Source organism: Artemia sp. Qi Xiang Cuo, chromosome 6, assembly GCF_049724085.1.
Source record: "Artemia sp. Qi Xiang Cuo chromosome 6, ASM4972408v1, whole genome shotgun sequence".
In the NCBI taxonomy this organism is placed as follows: Eukaryota; Metazoa; Arthropoda; class Branchiopoda; order Anostraca; family Artemiidae; genus Artemia; species Artemia sp. Qi Xiang Cuo.
In genome coordinates this window covers 50,421,670-50,437,549 of record NC_142799.1, presented here as the reverse complement: position 1 = coordinate 50,437,549, position 15,880 = coordinate 50,421,670, and the positions used below count along the sequence as shown (strand labels likewise).

General features: G+C 39.4%; 1 protein-coding gene across 1 annotated transcript in view; it reads right to left on the bottom strand.

Annotated features, from left to right (window-relative positions):
- Positions 1-15,880, bottom strand: part of Zw10 (Zeste-white 10 kinetochore protein) — a 199,753-nt gene that overhangs the window by 35,415 nt on the left and 148,458 nt on the right. The window contains exon 4 of the mRNA XM_089090240.1: positions 2,823-3,063. Coding sequence (XP_088946366.1) covers positions 2,823-3,063 — 241 coding nt within the window. The remainder of the gene's footprint in view (positions 1-2,822; positions 3,064-15,880) is intronic.

Below are 15,880 nucleotides of genomic sequence, written 5' to 3'. Positions count from 1 at the left end.
CATCTGGAATAGGAGCTGAATGTGTGTTAACAATAATGGACACTTAATGGTGAAGTGATTATAACACAGACCATGCATATCAGGGGCACTTGATTTCCTAACACTCTTAAAAGCTCGATAGATATCACCACTAGATATTGACAATATATGGACTTACCGAAGAACTCGAGGAACAGTATTATGCAATAAGGAAGAAAACATGGACTGGATAGAATGATTAAATGTAGAAAAAACACGAGTAAAATGAGCAACAAAATCACTGATTTTGATAGTCAAAACGGTAGCAGGCACACACTTGCTGCTATAAATTACATTGGACCAAGACTTCCAATCCGAGGGGCCATCCAAACCACACAGGCGGGCTTGAAGCAAAGAAGGTCTAAACTGACGTTTCGAATTTTGCTTAATTTTAAATACTTCACCAGACTTGGGCCGATCACAATCCAAAGGCGAAGCCAAACTTCGCGCGTCGTTTAGCCTTTTTCACTTCTGGGCACACATTCCATGACGGTTTTCTGGTGCCAAATCTAACACGTTCAACAAGAACTGAAACTGAAGCAGCTGACTTCAAAGAATGCACGATCAGGTAATAGTAGTACTTTAAATCAATCTTAGCTGTCGGTGACCTTACAGAGGTTTGTAAAAGGTGAAAAGGCACTTTCAGGCTTGATAATAACGAACAAAGAACATACAAATAAACTTCAGAATTTACTCGTTTCTAATTTGGCTTATCGAACCATTTATTATCGTAAGAAAAACGGTTATAAGCCAGTAGAGCAGGCAACTCAATTTCACAAGTTAAAGGCAAGTGATCATCCTCAATTTCATCATCCAAAACGATGACAGGAGGAATCACGAGAGATCCCCTTGAAACTATAATATGATCAAGGTTTGATCTAGAACCATCACGGTTATGAATGTAGGTAAACTGTTTATCTTTATTGACTAACTGATAGCCACTAAAGCATCAAAAAACAGGTTACTTCTTTCAGACTGTGATAGAAGATTGGCATTAATATCACCAGCCACAACTCAATTTAGTCCCTGATTGGTCACTCTTAGCAGAAGCGTCCTGAGTCGCTTACAAGAACCCGTGAAGACAGATAGGGAAGAAATATTCCTGCGATTGCATGGCATATAGACATTGATGAGGACCATATTACCAAATTTTATTGCCAGTAAATTATGGTCAGAAGAAATAAGCTCAGGTTTCTTAGCGAGGCGAACAAAAGTTGCAAGGCCCCCAGAGGGTCAACCGCGCGTTTTTTAGCTTCACGTACAAACGTGTGGTGGGTGGGTGACCGTTTAAGAGTATCGGCTTTAGTTAGACAATGTTCCTGTAGGAAAACTATATCATAATCGAGAAGCTCATCAATAAGAAGATCTTTGTCTTTGGTTCCGTTAATATTGAGTGAAACAAAGCGAAACCTATTGCCACTAGCAATCATTTTTTATCCTTATTCAGAGCTTTTTTTAACACTGGGTATCTGAGAATATAGGAAACATGATTTCCCACGCAGTTGTCACAATTCGGGCCTTTAATGCAAGGATTATCACGTGTGTTACAATGTCCAGCAGCGCACCGTGAACACTTTTGATTAGTCGATGGGAGTTGGTAATTTCCGACAATGTGGTTCGGCGATTGATAACGGTAACATCTAGGAGGCAACTTCTGAAAACGTCTAATTTTAAAAAGCTCGTATCGCAAACACAAACCCTCATTTATAGATTTATTTAAGGCAGCATCGTCTAGAAATTCAAGGCGGAAGGATCCGGAACTTCCAATTTTAGTGTGCATCAACGAGACCGGGAATCATACTAATAAGCTCTGATTTTTACAAAACAACAGGGATGTTACTCACAATACCAAGTACTTTTTGATTAAGGACATGAGTGTTTACATTTAGCTGACTAATTGTAGTGGCGGCGAGAGACACGGCTGATGCTGTATCTTAGGGATGAACTGCCCACCTTTTCTTGACAGGATGAAATCTCACACTTACGGTACCATCATGACCATTCAGGATATCAAGGTTCTCTTTGCGCTTAATAGGATCTTTGAGGTCAGTAGGTGGGTTTTTTAGAATAACTGCATAGGCTAGTTTTGAAGAGACAGTACACTCTTGCATTAACGACGGAGGACATCCAATTGTTCCAGGCAGGAGAGTTCTCACACACTCAGACAAAGAGCGTAGCTCAGACAAACAAGAGTTTACATGGCAACTCAACGCACAAAAAGCAACGGCAGGAATAAGTGGTATTTCACTAGGGTTGTGGATAACAAAGACAGTCACACCAACATCATCAGGTGGTTCATCATCAGTTTTATTGCATAAAGGTGGTTAAAATTGTAGTCCGTTTTACAACTATATTAACACAAATAGTTTTTGCTATCTGTCGTCTTGGAAGGAGCAAATAGCATGTCGATATTTATCATTAATGTCAATAGAGCTCTGGAAAATACCAATTCACTAAAGGAGATGTTACAGCAGGAGAGACACTGCCTTTTTTGTCCCTGTTCAATGGTTCAGTTTTTCCTTGGTAGTCTTAGTATTTTATCTTACACATTTTTTATTATTTTCTTTTATATATATAATTGATTTTTTTTCCATTTTTAATGGATCATCAAAAGAGTATATAAATTTTACAATCACTGCGTTTATGACCATAACAGTTTTGTAATTATGTGTTTTTAAGTCTGCCAGCCGGCCTAATGAGTCCCATGGAGCTGATTCATACCTGCTTTTTTCTATTCAAACAACAAAAGTGAAGTGAACATGTGCACGTATAGATCCTTATAATGTAACCAAAAACAATGATACCTGTTTCTTTGAATAAATATTTTAAAGAGATGACTTCATAAATAAAACTTTCAAAAGCTTCCAGATCATTAGCTGATGATGGGATAGCAGGGGCAATATATTTCTCGATTAAGAAATCACTTATTCTTTTCTTCCAAGGATCAGCAATAATTTGAACAGTAGAATGGCCCAAGATTTCTTCCAGAGAAGTCAGGACGGAGATTATATTTATGTCAACTTCTTCGACTGCTGCAACTGACTCCTAAAGATTGAAACATAGTTTATAACATATATACATACATGGGCTTACGTAGCTTCTTGTCCAGGGAGGGGGGGGGGGTTGAAGTTAGATTGGCAGTTCACAAAACCTTACATTGCCATTAAGTTCTATCATACCTATGAAACCTATTAATAAGTAACCCCCAAAAATCATAAATTATCATTAAGCTTCAGCATTAATCTTCTTGGCTTAGAGCTAAATCTTTCCAAGGCATTATCGACAATTGCTTCTTGTTTGACTTTTATTCTGTCATTTCAACTGTTTATTTCCAGCTTTTTCAAACATCTACCTTTTATCAACTACTTTTTTAGCCATCTACCTTTTATCAACTGCTTTTTTAGCCATCTACCTTTTTTCAAGAGTTTTTTCAGCCATATCTAGTGTAAATTTGAAGTTCTAGGTGAGAAAATTTTTATCACCTTCTAATTAAATGGGAGATGTGTCCTTGTGAGAGATTATTTTTTATTTAGGAAACAACGTGACGACAACTTACATCGCCTATTATCAGAAATTTGGAATTTCGAAATTTTACTGAAACGATGGCCACAACAGAGTTGCCACTCAGTGGCGGATCCAGGGGAGAGAGGGGTGGGTGAGGGGGGGGCGCCCCCCTTAGCGTAGTCTAAAGTAGTGTAATTTACTTAATTAACTCAAGTTTGCGTTAATTTAGTTTGCGTTTGCTACTAACACAAGTTTATCGGATCAAAATATTTTGCGCCCCCCCCCCCTAAAAAAAATTTTTCGGATCAACCTACTCCCCCCCTAAAAAAATCCTGGATCCATGCTTGTTGCCACTCCTAGCGATTTATCCCTATTTATAATGATTTTTTTTTATTTTGCCTAAACAACAAAATTCATAATTCAGAACATAAATCGCTAAACTATAGAAAAAATCGCTAAATCAGCCGAAAAATCGCAATAATCTAGCAATTCTTTTCTCATCGAGTGGCATTGCTGAACACATATACGTTTTTTTTGTCTGTTTTTTAATTAGTGATTTTATCGAACTAGTTGGGACAGAATATTTGGAAATGGCCATTTTGAACTGATATTTTTTCAAGTTCTTGTCCCCTACAAGGCAACTAAAAAAATCATGTCATAGCAGAGTAATTCATTTCTGCTATTTGTGCTGAAAAAAAAACAAAAAAAAAACATTTTGGCCTGAATAGGATAAAGCATTATTGGGGAAAAATATTGAATGTTATTAGAACCATCGAAAAACTATCGACACTTAACACCAAGGTTGCCAACTGCTGACGTCCAAAAAGAGCGCAAATCAAGGCCAAAAAAGAGTGATTTTTGCTCAAAAACAGTGTAACTCAAAAACTTTGCATGCGCACGGCTGCCGCTGCTTGCGCATTACCTTTGAGATATAAAAGCGTGCATTTCAAATGAAAAGTGTGCAAGTTGGTAAACCTTTTTCTTGGATTAATTACAATTCTGACGAAGTTGCCAACTACAGGCGTTCAATGTGAATGAAAAATAACACCCAAAAAGGGTGCATTTCACACGAAACGTGTGCAAGTTGGCAACCGTGCTTCACAGAGCCTCCGAGTTTCATATGTTATACTGCCACGTAATTGTATATTAGTCTCTAAACGAGCTATCATGGTTGCATCGTCCGCCACAACCTAGTTAAGAACAAACTCTACCCCAGAGTTTTAAAATGCGATATAATTTAAAACGCGATTTCGAAAACAAAAACGGTTAAGTGGTGAAGAATTGCCGTTCGAAGATGACTACAGGAATGGTAGCTATTTTTTCGATTAATCTTAATGGTGACATTTTATTGTCAAAACAAATCTATGGAAATTTTGAAAAAAAACCAGAAAAACCTCAAAATGGCGTTGGATAAAAACTACACCATTGGAATCACCATTGTCGGCTACACGATTAGGGATAATTACAGTCCCCCGTCTTGAGTAATAACGAAAACCACTTTTTCGCAAGGGAACCAGTGATGTGTGTTTTTGTTTCTTCTTTCTTTTTTTTTCGCCACAAGCAGGGCACTTAAACATCATAAAGTTTATTAAGAAATCATTTTAAAGCAAATTTTTATACCTGTGTTTTTTAATAAATGACAAATACAATGTTAAAAAATTATATTTTTGACAAAAACTGCAGTGCCATATACAAAATGAAATAAAATACTGAATCTAAAGCTTAAAAAGACGCTATAAAACTTCCCACGAGAAGTTCTTTAGATAAATCCGAAGGATGCATTTATCCGCTAAGTTCCCGGCATTTAGAGAAATAAATTTGGACTAAGCGGGAATTATTATAGACAAGCGGACGTCAGTCCCAATCTTAACAGCGTTATTGAGATATTTTAATCAGAAAACGGTAGTTTTTTAATAATTAATATCAAAGTATCGTGACCAGGGTCATATCCAGGGCAGGTTACCCTTATATATATATATATATATATATATATATATATATATATATATATATATATATATATATATATATATATATATATATATATATATATATATATATATATATATAATATATATATATAGAATATCCAGAACTTTCCAGAACTTTCTAATATCCAGAACTTTCAACTACGTTGAAAAAAAAGATGGCTATCTCAAAATTTTGATTGTATGTTTTTGGGTAAATGGTGGGCGTGAGAGGGGGGTTAGTCGCCCTCTAGTTACTTTCGACTATTACAATTTTCAATCGAATGAGCCCTTTTTGAAGTTTCTACGACAACACTTTCTATAAAAACCTTATATGCCCCCAGGGCAAAACTTACAACCCTTTCCCTGAGGGATGTTGGGGGGGGGGGTCTCATCCTTAAAGACATAATTCCAATCACTTCCGACTATTAAACAGGACAACGCTATCTATAAAAACCTTATATGCCCCCAGGGCATAACTTACAACCTTTATCCTCGGGGCTCTCGGGGGTTTGTCATCCTCAAATACATAATTTCCAGAACTTTAAACTACGTTGAAGAAAATGACAATCTCGAAACTTTGATTGAATGTGTTTGGGGAAATGGTGGGTGTGAGAGGGGAGTTAGTTGCTCTCCATTCACTTTCGACTATTAGAAAGGGCACTAGCCCTTTCAATTTGCAATCAAATGAGCACTTTTTGAAGTTTCTACGACATAACTTTCTATAAAAAAACCATATATGACCCCAGGGCATAATTTACAACCCTTGCCCTGAGGATTGTGGGGGGGGGTGTCATCCTCAAAGACCTAATTTTCAGAACTTTAAACTACCCTACGTTGAGCAAAATGAATATCTCAAACTTTCGATTGGATGTGTTTGGGGAAATGGTGGGCGTGAGAGGGGGGGGGGTAATTGTTCTTTAATCACCTTAGACTATCAAAAGGGGATGTAGCCTTTTCAAGTTCCAACCGAATGAGCCCTGTTTCAAGTCTCTACGACCGCTCCTTCTATAAAAACTTCATATACCCTCAGGGCATAACTTACAACCCTTGCCATGAGGACTGTGGGGGGTTGTCCTCCTCAAAGACCTATTTTCCACAACTTTCAACTACGTGGAAAAAAATGTATGTCTAAAAATTTTGATTGGGTGTTTTTGGGAAAATGGTGGGCATGAGAGGGGGGTTAGTTGTCCTCCAATTACTTTCTATTATTATAAAGGGCACTAGACATTTCAGTTCCAGTCGAACAAGCCCTTTTTGAAGTTTCTACGACAACACTTTCTATAATAACCTTATATGCCCCCAGCGTAGGCCTATAACTTAAAACCCTTGCCCTGAGGGATGTTGGGGGGGGGGTGTCATCCTTAAAGACATAATTCCAATCACTTCCGACTATTAAAAAGGGCATCAGCCCTCTCAATTTCCAATTGAATGAGCCCCTTTTGAAGTTTCTACGACAACGCTTTCTATAAAAATTCTTATATGCCCCCAGGGCATCACTTACAACCCTTGTCTTGAGGGTTGTGGGAGAGTGTTCTCCTCAAAAACATAATTTCTATCTGGAAATTAACTACGCTGAACAAAATGGCTATCTAAAAATTTTGATTGGATGTGTTTGGGGAAATGGTGGGCGTAGCAGCCGGGGCGCCAATTAGAGGGGGCAGGGGGGCCATGGCCCCCCCGAGACTTTGAAAATTACCATCTTATTTATATTTCACAGCTATTTTCTATTTTAGCTATGTGCTATATTAAACCAGCAACTGGTCCAATAAATACGACCAACAAACTGGTGCCCTAATTAAATAATCTTGTTTTGAAATGTCTAAGAGCGAGCGCGTCTACACTTTTATTTCTGAGTAGGGTTCATTCAAAACTAAGCTTCATGTGGTCAGTACCCGTTTCGTTATTGTTCTTGTGAAGAATTCGTTGTAAACTATGAGTTTTGTATATTGCCTTTTTTAGTAGCTGGGAAAGGAAATGTGTTCTAGGGTTTCAAGAGGGTTTTGGTCAGCAGATTCTTGACGTTGTTGAATAGTTTATGGGATGACTAGTCCCAGTGGAGTGTATGGGACTGTCGTGAACAGGAAATGTAAATGATTGGCTTATGGGGTTTCTAAGCGGGGTAGTTTTACCATGGAGTAAGGGAGTGATTTTCTAGGTGAGTTTCTACGTGTTTCTTCAGTTCTTCTCTTGCCGTGTCTGAGTGATGTCCTTGTCTACTACTCGTTTAACTATGAGTAAAAAGCGACAACAAACTTTGGATTTTTTTCGGTGAAAATGCAGAAGAAAAATGAAGAAACTTTAGTGCAAGAAACTGGCAATAGTGTCAGCGCCCAAATTCTCGGGTTAGTTGAGATAAATTCCCCCACCTGTGACAGAATTTCGGAAACAAGCGGAACAATAAATGGCTCAGATCAACATGAAAGTTCGGTCTACATTGCTAAACCCCTTGCAGGTTCCAGTAGCAGTCAAGAAACTCTCTCAGATATCTCTAGAACGCGTCATGACAAACCAGCTAAACCTATTCTTGAGAGATATCCAGCTACCACTTGTAACGGTAAGAAATTTAGTGCACATTACAATTAGACTTATGAATGGGTAGAATACTACAAAAATTTGAATTCCTTGTTTTGTTTTTGCTTGCCACTATTTTTCTATGGGGACTCTAAGAGCTGGAGAAAATGCTGGAAAAAGGGCTTTCATTGAGTCAGGATTTTGCAAATGGAAAGACAGTTCTGCTCTATTAAAGCAACATGATGGTTCTGAAAGACATAGGCATTGTATGTCAGCATGGACGGAATTTAAGATAATGAGTACCGATACTTCGAAATCTATAGCGAATGCCTTAATTCAATCCAGATCTCAAGAGGTTCAGGAAAATAGAGATCATGTGAAGTACATTTTTCGCGCTATTTGCTTTCTTGGCCGCCAGGGTCTTGGTTTGAGGGGTCATGACGAATCAAAAACATCTGCAAACCGGGGTAATTTGGTTGAATTGATGGAGGAAATGTCTAAAGGCGATGAAAAGCTGAAGGCCAAGTTACAGCGCCGATATGGTCACTATTGCAGTCATCAGTACCAAAATGACGCAGTTACATTGATAGGAAATGCCTTGCGCCAAGATATTATTTCAGAAGTAAAATCAGCTAATTACTTTGCTATTCTTGTCGACGAGACAAAAGATGTTTCTAGAAAAGAACAATTAGCGATCCTACTCAGGTACATATCAAATGGAAAAGTAGTGGAGCGACCAATGGGCTGCTATCACATGCACAAATTAGACGCCGAGAGCTTATCCACCTCAATTTGTGAAACTATAGAAAAGCTTGGTGTAGATTCGATGCTGTGTATTGCCCACTGTTATGATGGCGCATCCGTTATGAGTGGGGAATTTAACAGAGTTCAAGTAAAGTTTAGGGAGAGGGTGCCTCATGCAGTTTATGTACACTGTCACGCCCACAGATTAAACTTGGTTTTGACTGACTGCCTAAAAAATATTAGCGAACTTTCTGAATTTTTCTCTGTGGCGCAAAGACTTTACGCATTTATATCATGCAGCAATACTCGTCACGAGCTATTTGTGGAATCCCAGCGTATTAGCGGGCAAAAAGTCTTGGAGCTAGAGAGGACCGTCCAGACTCGCTGGTTTTACGCAGTCCGCTCTATTTCGAAGGTGAAGGTCAGATTTGATTGTATTGTTGCTGTGCTTGCCGCAGTCTCTGATAGTTCCAACGGCGAGGCAAGGCAACGTGTGAAGCAAAAGGACTACTGGACAAAATCAACTCTGCCTCTTTTGTTTCAACTTTACACATAATGGAAAAAGTATTAGTCATTGTAAATTGTTTATCAGAGCAACTTCAATCCGGAAGTTTGTTTATTCATAAGGCACTTGCACTGATCTCTGGGACATATGAGACACTCCAAAAACTGAGAAATGATAACGAAGGGAACAACTTAAGCAAAAACATATCTGAATTCTTGGCTTTAAACGATATACAGGAATCGAAATCTCCACAATCTAAAACCAGTGCTCGAAGTAAGAGAAGTCAAGCCATTTCCATTTGTCTCAAAGACTTTCTTTCAAACTCAACAACCGGTAAACGCATTATCAGTTAGCCAGTTGAATCATACTGCGGTAAACTTCTGTATTTTGAGGTAATAGATCATTTCACGAGTGAGATGGACCAACGTTTCATGCAGAATATGCCTCTGCTCGACGCTTTATCTGGCTTCGACCCCTCAAGTTCCAATTTTCTCGAACTTTCGAAAGTGGAAAGAGTTATGTGTCATTATCAAGAGATTCTCGGTATCGATGACCATGCCATAGAATCCCAGCTTTCTCTTGCAAAGCTGCATCTGTGAAAAAGTGATATTTCAAAAATGGATCTTCTTCGAGCTATCGAAATCTTATCCAACCTCCCAGTTGCCTATTCTGCAGTGCTAAAACTGATGAAGCTAGTTGCTACTTAGCCTGTGACCACTACCAGCAATGAACGATTCTTCTCGGCATTAGGTCGTGTGAAAGACTATCTGCGATCGACGATGGGAAACGACAGACTCAGTGATCTCATGATAATGGCCGTTGAAAAAGAGGAGGTAAAGAAACTGGATTTGGACAGATTAGTCGACGATTTTGCCAAGCAGCGACCTCGCCGCTACCCCCTGTTTTAGGTATGTTTGCTAAATGTTGTTCTTTTTTTTGCATCTTAATTTAAAAAAAAAATCGAAAAAAAAATCCTTGCCCCCCCCCCTACATTTTCGTGAATTGGCGCCACTGCGTAGAAGGGGTGTTAGTTGCCTTCCAATCACTTTCGACTATTAAAAAGAACACAAGCCACTCCAATTTCTAATGGAATGAGCCTTTTTCAAAGTTTCTACGACAACTCCTTCGATACGAAGTGCCCTGGTCTAAAGAAAAAAAAATACATTGTGCCAACATCGTTCTTTATTTAGGTAGCGCTATTGCGCTGCCTATGATTTCTACAACAACTTTCTTTCTAAACCTTATATGCCCCCAGGGTATAACTTACAATACTTGCACTGAGGGCTCTGAGGGGGTTATCATCCTAAAAGACCTAATTTTCAGAACTTTCAACTCCGTTGAACAAAATGGATATATCAAAATTTTGATTGGATGTGTTTGGGGAAATCGTGGGAGTGAGAGGGTGGTTAGTTGCCCTCCAATCACTTTTGAAGTTTAAAACGGGCACTAGCCCTCTCAATTCCCAACTGAATGAGCCCTTTTTGAAGTTTCTACAACATCGCTTTCTATAAAAACCTTATATGCCCCGAGGGCATAACTTACAACCCATGCCCTGAGGTCTGTGGGGGGGGGAGGGGTTGTCATTCCTAAAGACCTAATTTTCAAAACTTTCAACTACGTTGAATAAAATGGCTATCTAAAAATTTTGATTGGATGTGTGCGAGGAAAAGGTGGGCGTGAGAGGGGGGTTAGTTGCCGTCCAATCACGTTCGACTATTAAAAAGGGCACTAGCCCTTTGAATTTCAAATCGAATGAGTCCTTTTTTAAGTTTCTACGACGAAGATTTCAATAAAAACCTTATATGCCCCAAGGGCATGACTTATAACCCTTGCCCTGAAGAGTGTGGGGGGAGTGTCCTGCTCAAAGGCATAATTTCCAGAACTATCAACTGCGTGGAACAAAGTGGCTATCTAAAAATTTTGACTGGATGTGTTTGGGGAAATGGTGGGCGTGGAAGGGGTGTTATTTGCCTTTCAATCACTTTCGACTATTAAAAAGGGAACTAACCATTTCAATTTCCAATCGAATGAGCCCTTTTTGAAGTTTCTACGACAACGCTTTCTATAAAAACCTTATATGCCCCCGGGGCACAGCCTATAACCCTTGCCCTGACGGCTGTGGGGGGGGGGGTGTCATCCTCAAAAACCTAATTTCCAGAACTATCAACTAAGCTGAACAAAATGCCTGTCTTAAAATTTTAATTGGATGTTTTTGGGGAAATGATGGGCGTGAGAGGGGGGTTAGTTGCCCTCCAATCACTTTCGACTATTAAAAAGGGCATAAGCCACTCCAATTTCCAATTGAATGAACCCTTTTCGAAGTTTCTACGACAACTTCTTCGATACGAAGTGCCCTGATGTAAAGGAAAAAATAATAAATAATACATTATGCCAACATCGTTCTTATATGCCCTCAGGGCATAACTTAAAACCCTTGCCCCGAGGGTTGTGGGGGAGTGTCCTCCTTAAAAACATATTTTCTATCTGGATATCAACTACACTGAACAGAATGGCTATCTCAAAATTTTGATTGGATGTGTTTGGGGAAATGGTTGGCGTTGAAGGGGTGTTAGTTGCCTTCCAATCACTTTCGACTATTAAAAAGGGCACTAGCCACTCCAATTTCCAATCGAATGAGCCCTTTTCGAAATTTCTACGACAACTTCTTTGATAAAAACCTTATATGCCCCCAGGGCATAACTTACAACCCTTGCCCTGAAGGCTGTGGGGGAGTCTCCTCCTCAAAAGATCTGGAAATCAACTACGCTGAACAAAATGGCTATCTCAAAATTTTGATTGGATGTGTTTGGGGAAATGGTAGGCGTGGAAGGGGTGTTAGTTGCCTTCCAATCACTTTCGACTATTAAAAAGGGCACTAGCCACTCCAATTTCCAATCAAATGAGCCCTTTTTGAAGTTCTACGACAACGCCTTTTATAAAAACCTTATATGCCCCCAGGGCATAACTTACAACCCTTGCCCTGAAGGCTGTGGGGGAGTCTCCTCAAAAGATCTGGAAATCAACTACGCTGAACAAAAATGGCTATCTCAAAATTTTGATTGGATGTTTTCGGGAAATGGTGGGCGTGGATGGGGTGTTAGGCACAAGCTACTCCAATTTCCAAGTGAATGAGACATTTTCGAAATTTCCACGACAACTTCTTCGATACGAAGTGCCCTGTTATAAGGGAAAAAAATAATAAATAATACATTGTGCCAACATCGTTCTTATATGTCCTCAGGGCATAACTTAAGACCCTTGCCCCGAGGCTTTTTGGGGAGTGTCCTCCTCAAAAACATATTTTCTATCTGGAAATCAACTACGCTGACCAAAATGGTTATCTCAAAATTTTGATTGGATGTGTTTTGGGGAATGATGGGCATGTGGGGGGGAGGGCTAGTTGCCCTCCAATCACTTTCGAATATTAAAAAGGGCACTAGCCCTTTGAATTTCCAATCGAATGAGCCTTTTTTGAAGTTTCTACGACAACTCCTTCTATAAAAACCTTATATGCCACCAGGGCATAAAATTTTGATTGGATGTGTTTCGGGAAATGGTGGGCGTGGAAGGGGTGTTAGTTGCCTTCCAATCACTTTCGACTATTAAAAAGGGCACAGGCCACTCCAATCTCCAATTGAATGAACCCTGTTCGAAGTTTCTACGTTAACTTCATCGATACGAAGTGCCCTGCTCTAAAGGAAAAAAATAATAAAAAATACATTGTGCCAACATCGTTCTTATATGCCCTCAGGGCATAAATTAAAAACCTTGCCCCGAGGGTTGTGGGGGAGTGTCCTCCTCAAAAGTATATTTTCTATCTGGAAATCAACTACGCTGAACAAAATGGCTATCTCAAAATTTTGATTGGATGTGTTTGGGGGAATGATGGGCGTGGATAGGGCGTGGGGGAGGGGCTAGTCGCCCTCCAATCACTTTCGACTATTAAAAAGGGCACTAACCACTCCAATTTCCCATCGATTGAGTGCTTTTCGAAGTTTCTACGACAACTCCTTCGATACGCAGTGCCCGGGTATGAAACAACACAAATAATATATTGTGCCAACATCGTTCTTTACTTAGGCAGCGCTATTGCGCAGCCTATGATGGAGAAATAGTTTTCCCTCATTATTGTCCCTACATCATAGGCAGCGCAATAGCGCTGCCTAAGTAAAGAAAGATGTTGGCACGATTGTTTTTTTTTTGTTTTTTTTTTTGGTTTTAGACCAGGGCACTTAATATCAAAGGAGTTGTCGTAGAAACTTCGAAAAGGGCTCATTCGATTGGAAATTGGAGTGGCTTGTGACCTTTTAATAGTCGAAAGTGATTGGAAGACAACTGACACCGGTTCTGCGCCCACCATTTCCCCAAACACATCCAATCAAAACTTTGAGATATCCATTTTGTTCAACGTAGTTGATTTCCAGATGGAAATTATGTTTTCAAGGAGGCCACTCCCCCCACAGCCCTCAGGGCAATGGTTGTAATTTATGCCCTGGGGGCATATAAGGTTTTTATTGAAAACGTTGTCGTACAAAAATCAAGAAGGGCTCATTCAATTGGAAATTGAAAGGACTAGTGTCCTAGTAAATATTCGAAAGTCATTGGAGGGCAACTAAAGCCCCTCTCACGCCCACCATTTCCCCAAACATATCCAATCGAAATATTGAGATAGACATTTTGTTCAACGTAGTAGAAAGTTTTGGAAATTAGGCCTTTGAGGATGATAGCCCGTCAGAGCCCTCAGGGCCAGGGTTGTAAATTATGCCCTGGGGGTATATAAGGTTAATATAGAAAGCGTTGTCATAGAAACTTCAAAAAGGGCTCATTTGATTAGAAATTGAAAGGGCTAGTGCCCTTTTTAATAGTCGAAAGTGATTGGAGGGCATCTAGCCCCCTTCTCACGCCCACCATTTCCCTAAACACATTCAGTCATAATTTCGAGACAACGATTTTGTTCAAGGTAGTTGAAAGTTTTGGAAATTATGTCTTTGAGGATTACAAACCCCCCTCACCCCGGATGGCAAGGATCGGAAGTTATGCCCTTAGAGCATATAAGGTATTTATAGAAAACGTTGTCGTAGAAACTTCAAAAAGGACTCATTCAATTGGAAATTGAAAGAGCTAGCGCCTTTTAATAGTCGAAAGTGACTGGAGGGCAACTACCCCCCTCTCACGCCCATCATTTCCCCAAACATATGCAGTCAAAATTTTGAGGTATCCATTTTGTTCAATGCAGTTGAAACTTTTGGAAATTAGGTCTTTGAGGATGGTAACCCCCCCACACCGCTCAGGGCAAGGGTTGAAAGTTATGCCCTTGGGGCATATAATGTTTTTTTTTAGAAAGCGTTGTCGTAGAAACTTAAAAAAGGGCTCAATCGATTGGAAATTGAGAGAGCTAGTGCTCTTTTTAATAGTCAAAAGTGATTGAAGGGCAACAAACATCCTTCTCAAACCCACCGTTTCCCCAAACACATCCAATCAAAATTTTAATTTAACCATTTTGTTCAACGTAGTCTAAAGTTCTGGAAATTAGGTCTTTGAGTACGACAACCCCCCCCCCCCAACCCTCAGAGCAAGGGTTGTAAGTTATGCCCTGGGGCATATAAGGTTTTTATAGTAAGTGTTGTCGTAGAAACTTTAAAAAGGGCTCATTCGATTGGAAATTGAAAGGGCTAGTTCCCTTTTTAATATTCGAAAGTGATTGGAGGACAACTAACCCCCTCTCTCGCCCAACATTTTTCAGAACACATTTAATCAAAATTTTAAGATAGCCATTTTTTTCAACGTAGTTCAAAGGACCAGAAATTCTGTCTTTTAGGATGACCCCCCCCATAGCCCCCAGGGAAAAGGTTGTAAGTTATGCCCTGGGGGCATATAAGGTTTTTTTTTATAGAAAGTGTTGTCGTAAAAACTTCAAAAAGGGCTTCAAAAATTGGGAATTGGGAGGGCTAGTGCCCTAATTAATAGTAAAAAGCGAATGGAGGGCGGATATCCCCCCCCAGACGCCCATCATTTCCCCAAACACTTCCAATCAACATTTTGATATAGCCATTTTGTATCACTAATCTTCTCTTTACCTTTTATACCTACTCTTTTATATACTGCTAGTTTGATTAATGCTAATGAAATAAAATAGGATGAATATATAATAGTTTAGAGACAAATTTGGGCTATATATTTGCACATTAGGGGGGAGGGGCAAAGCATAGCATATATTAAATACGTAACCTAACCGAGGTACCTCCCCCCCTTAACCCCAAAAACAACACTTTAAATATCTTATACGCAATTAAAACCACGCTATACATTGTATTTCTTTACAGCGGTGTCTTGAATCATCCCGTAGAAATGGGTTTTCGTCGCGTCTACAGTTAGACATATATAATAGAGTAGGTATAACGAAGGAGTACCTATATTGTTATATATGACATAATATATTGTGCAATGAAACCAGACACAAAAAACCCGGTAGACGGGTTAACTGCAAGAGACCGCTATAGACAAATGCAATACAAAGCGTGGTTTTAATTTCGTTTACGATATTTAAACTATTGTTTTTGGGGGTTTGGAGGGGGGAGGTACTTAGGCTAGGTTTGGTTACGTATTTAATTTAAGCTATGCTTTACCC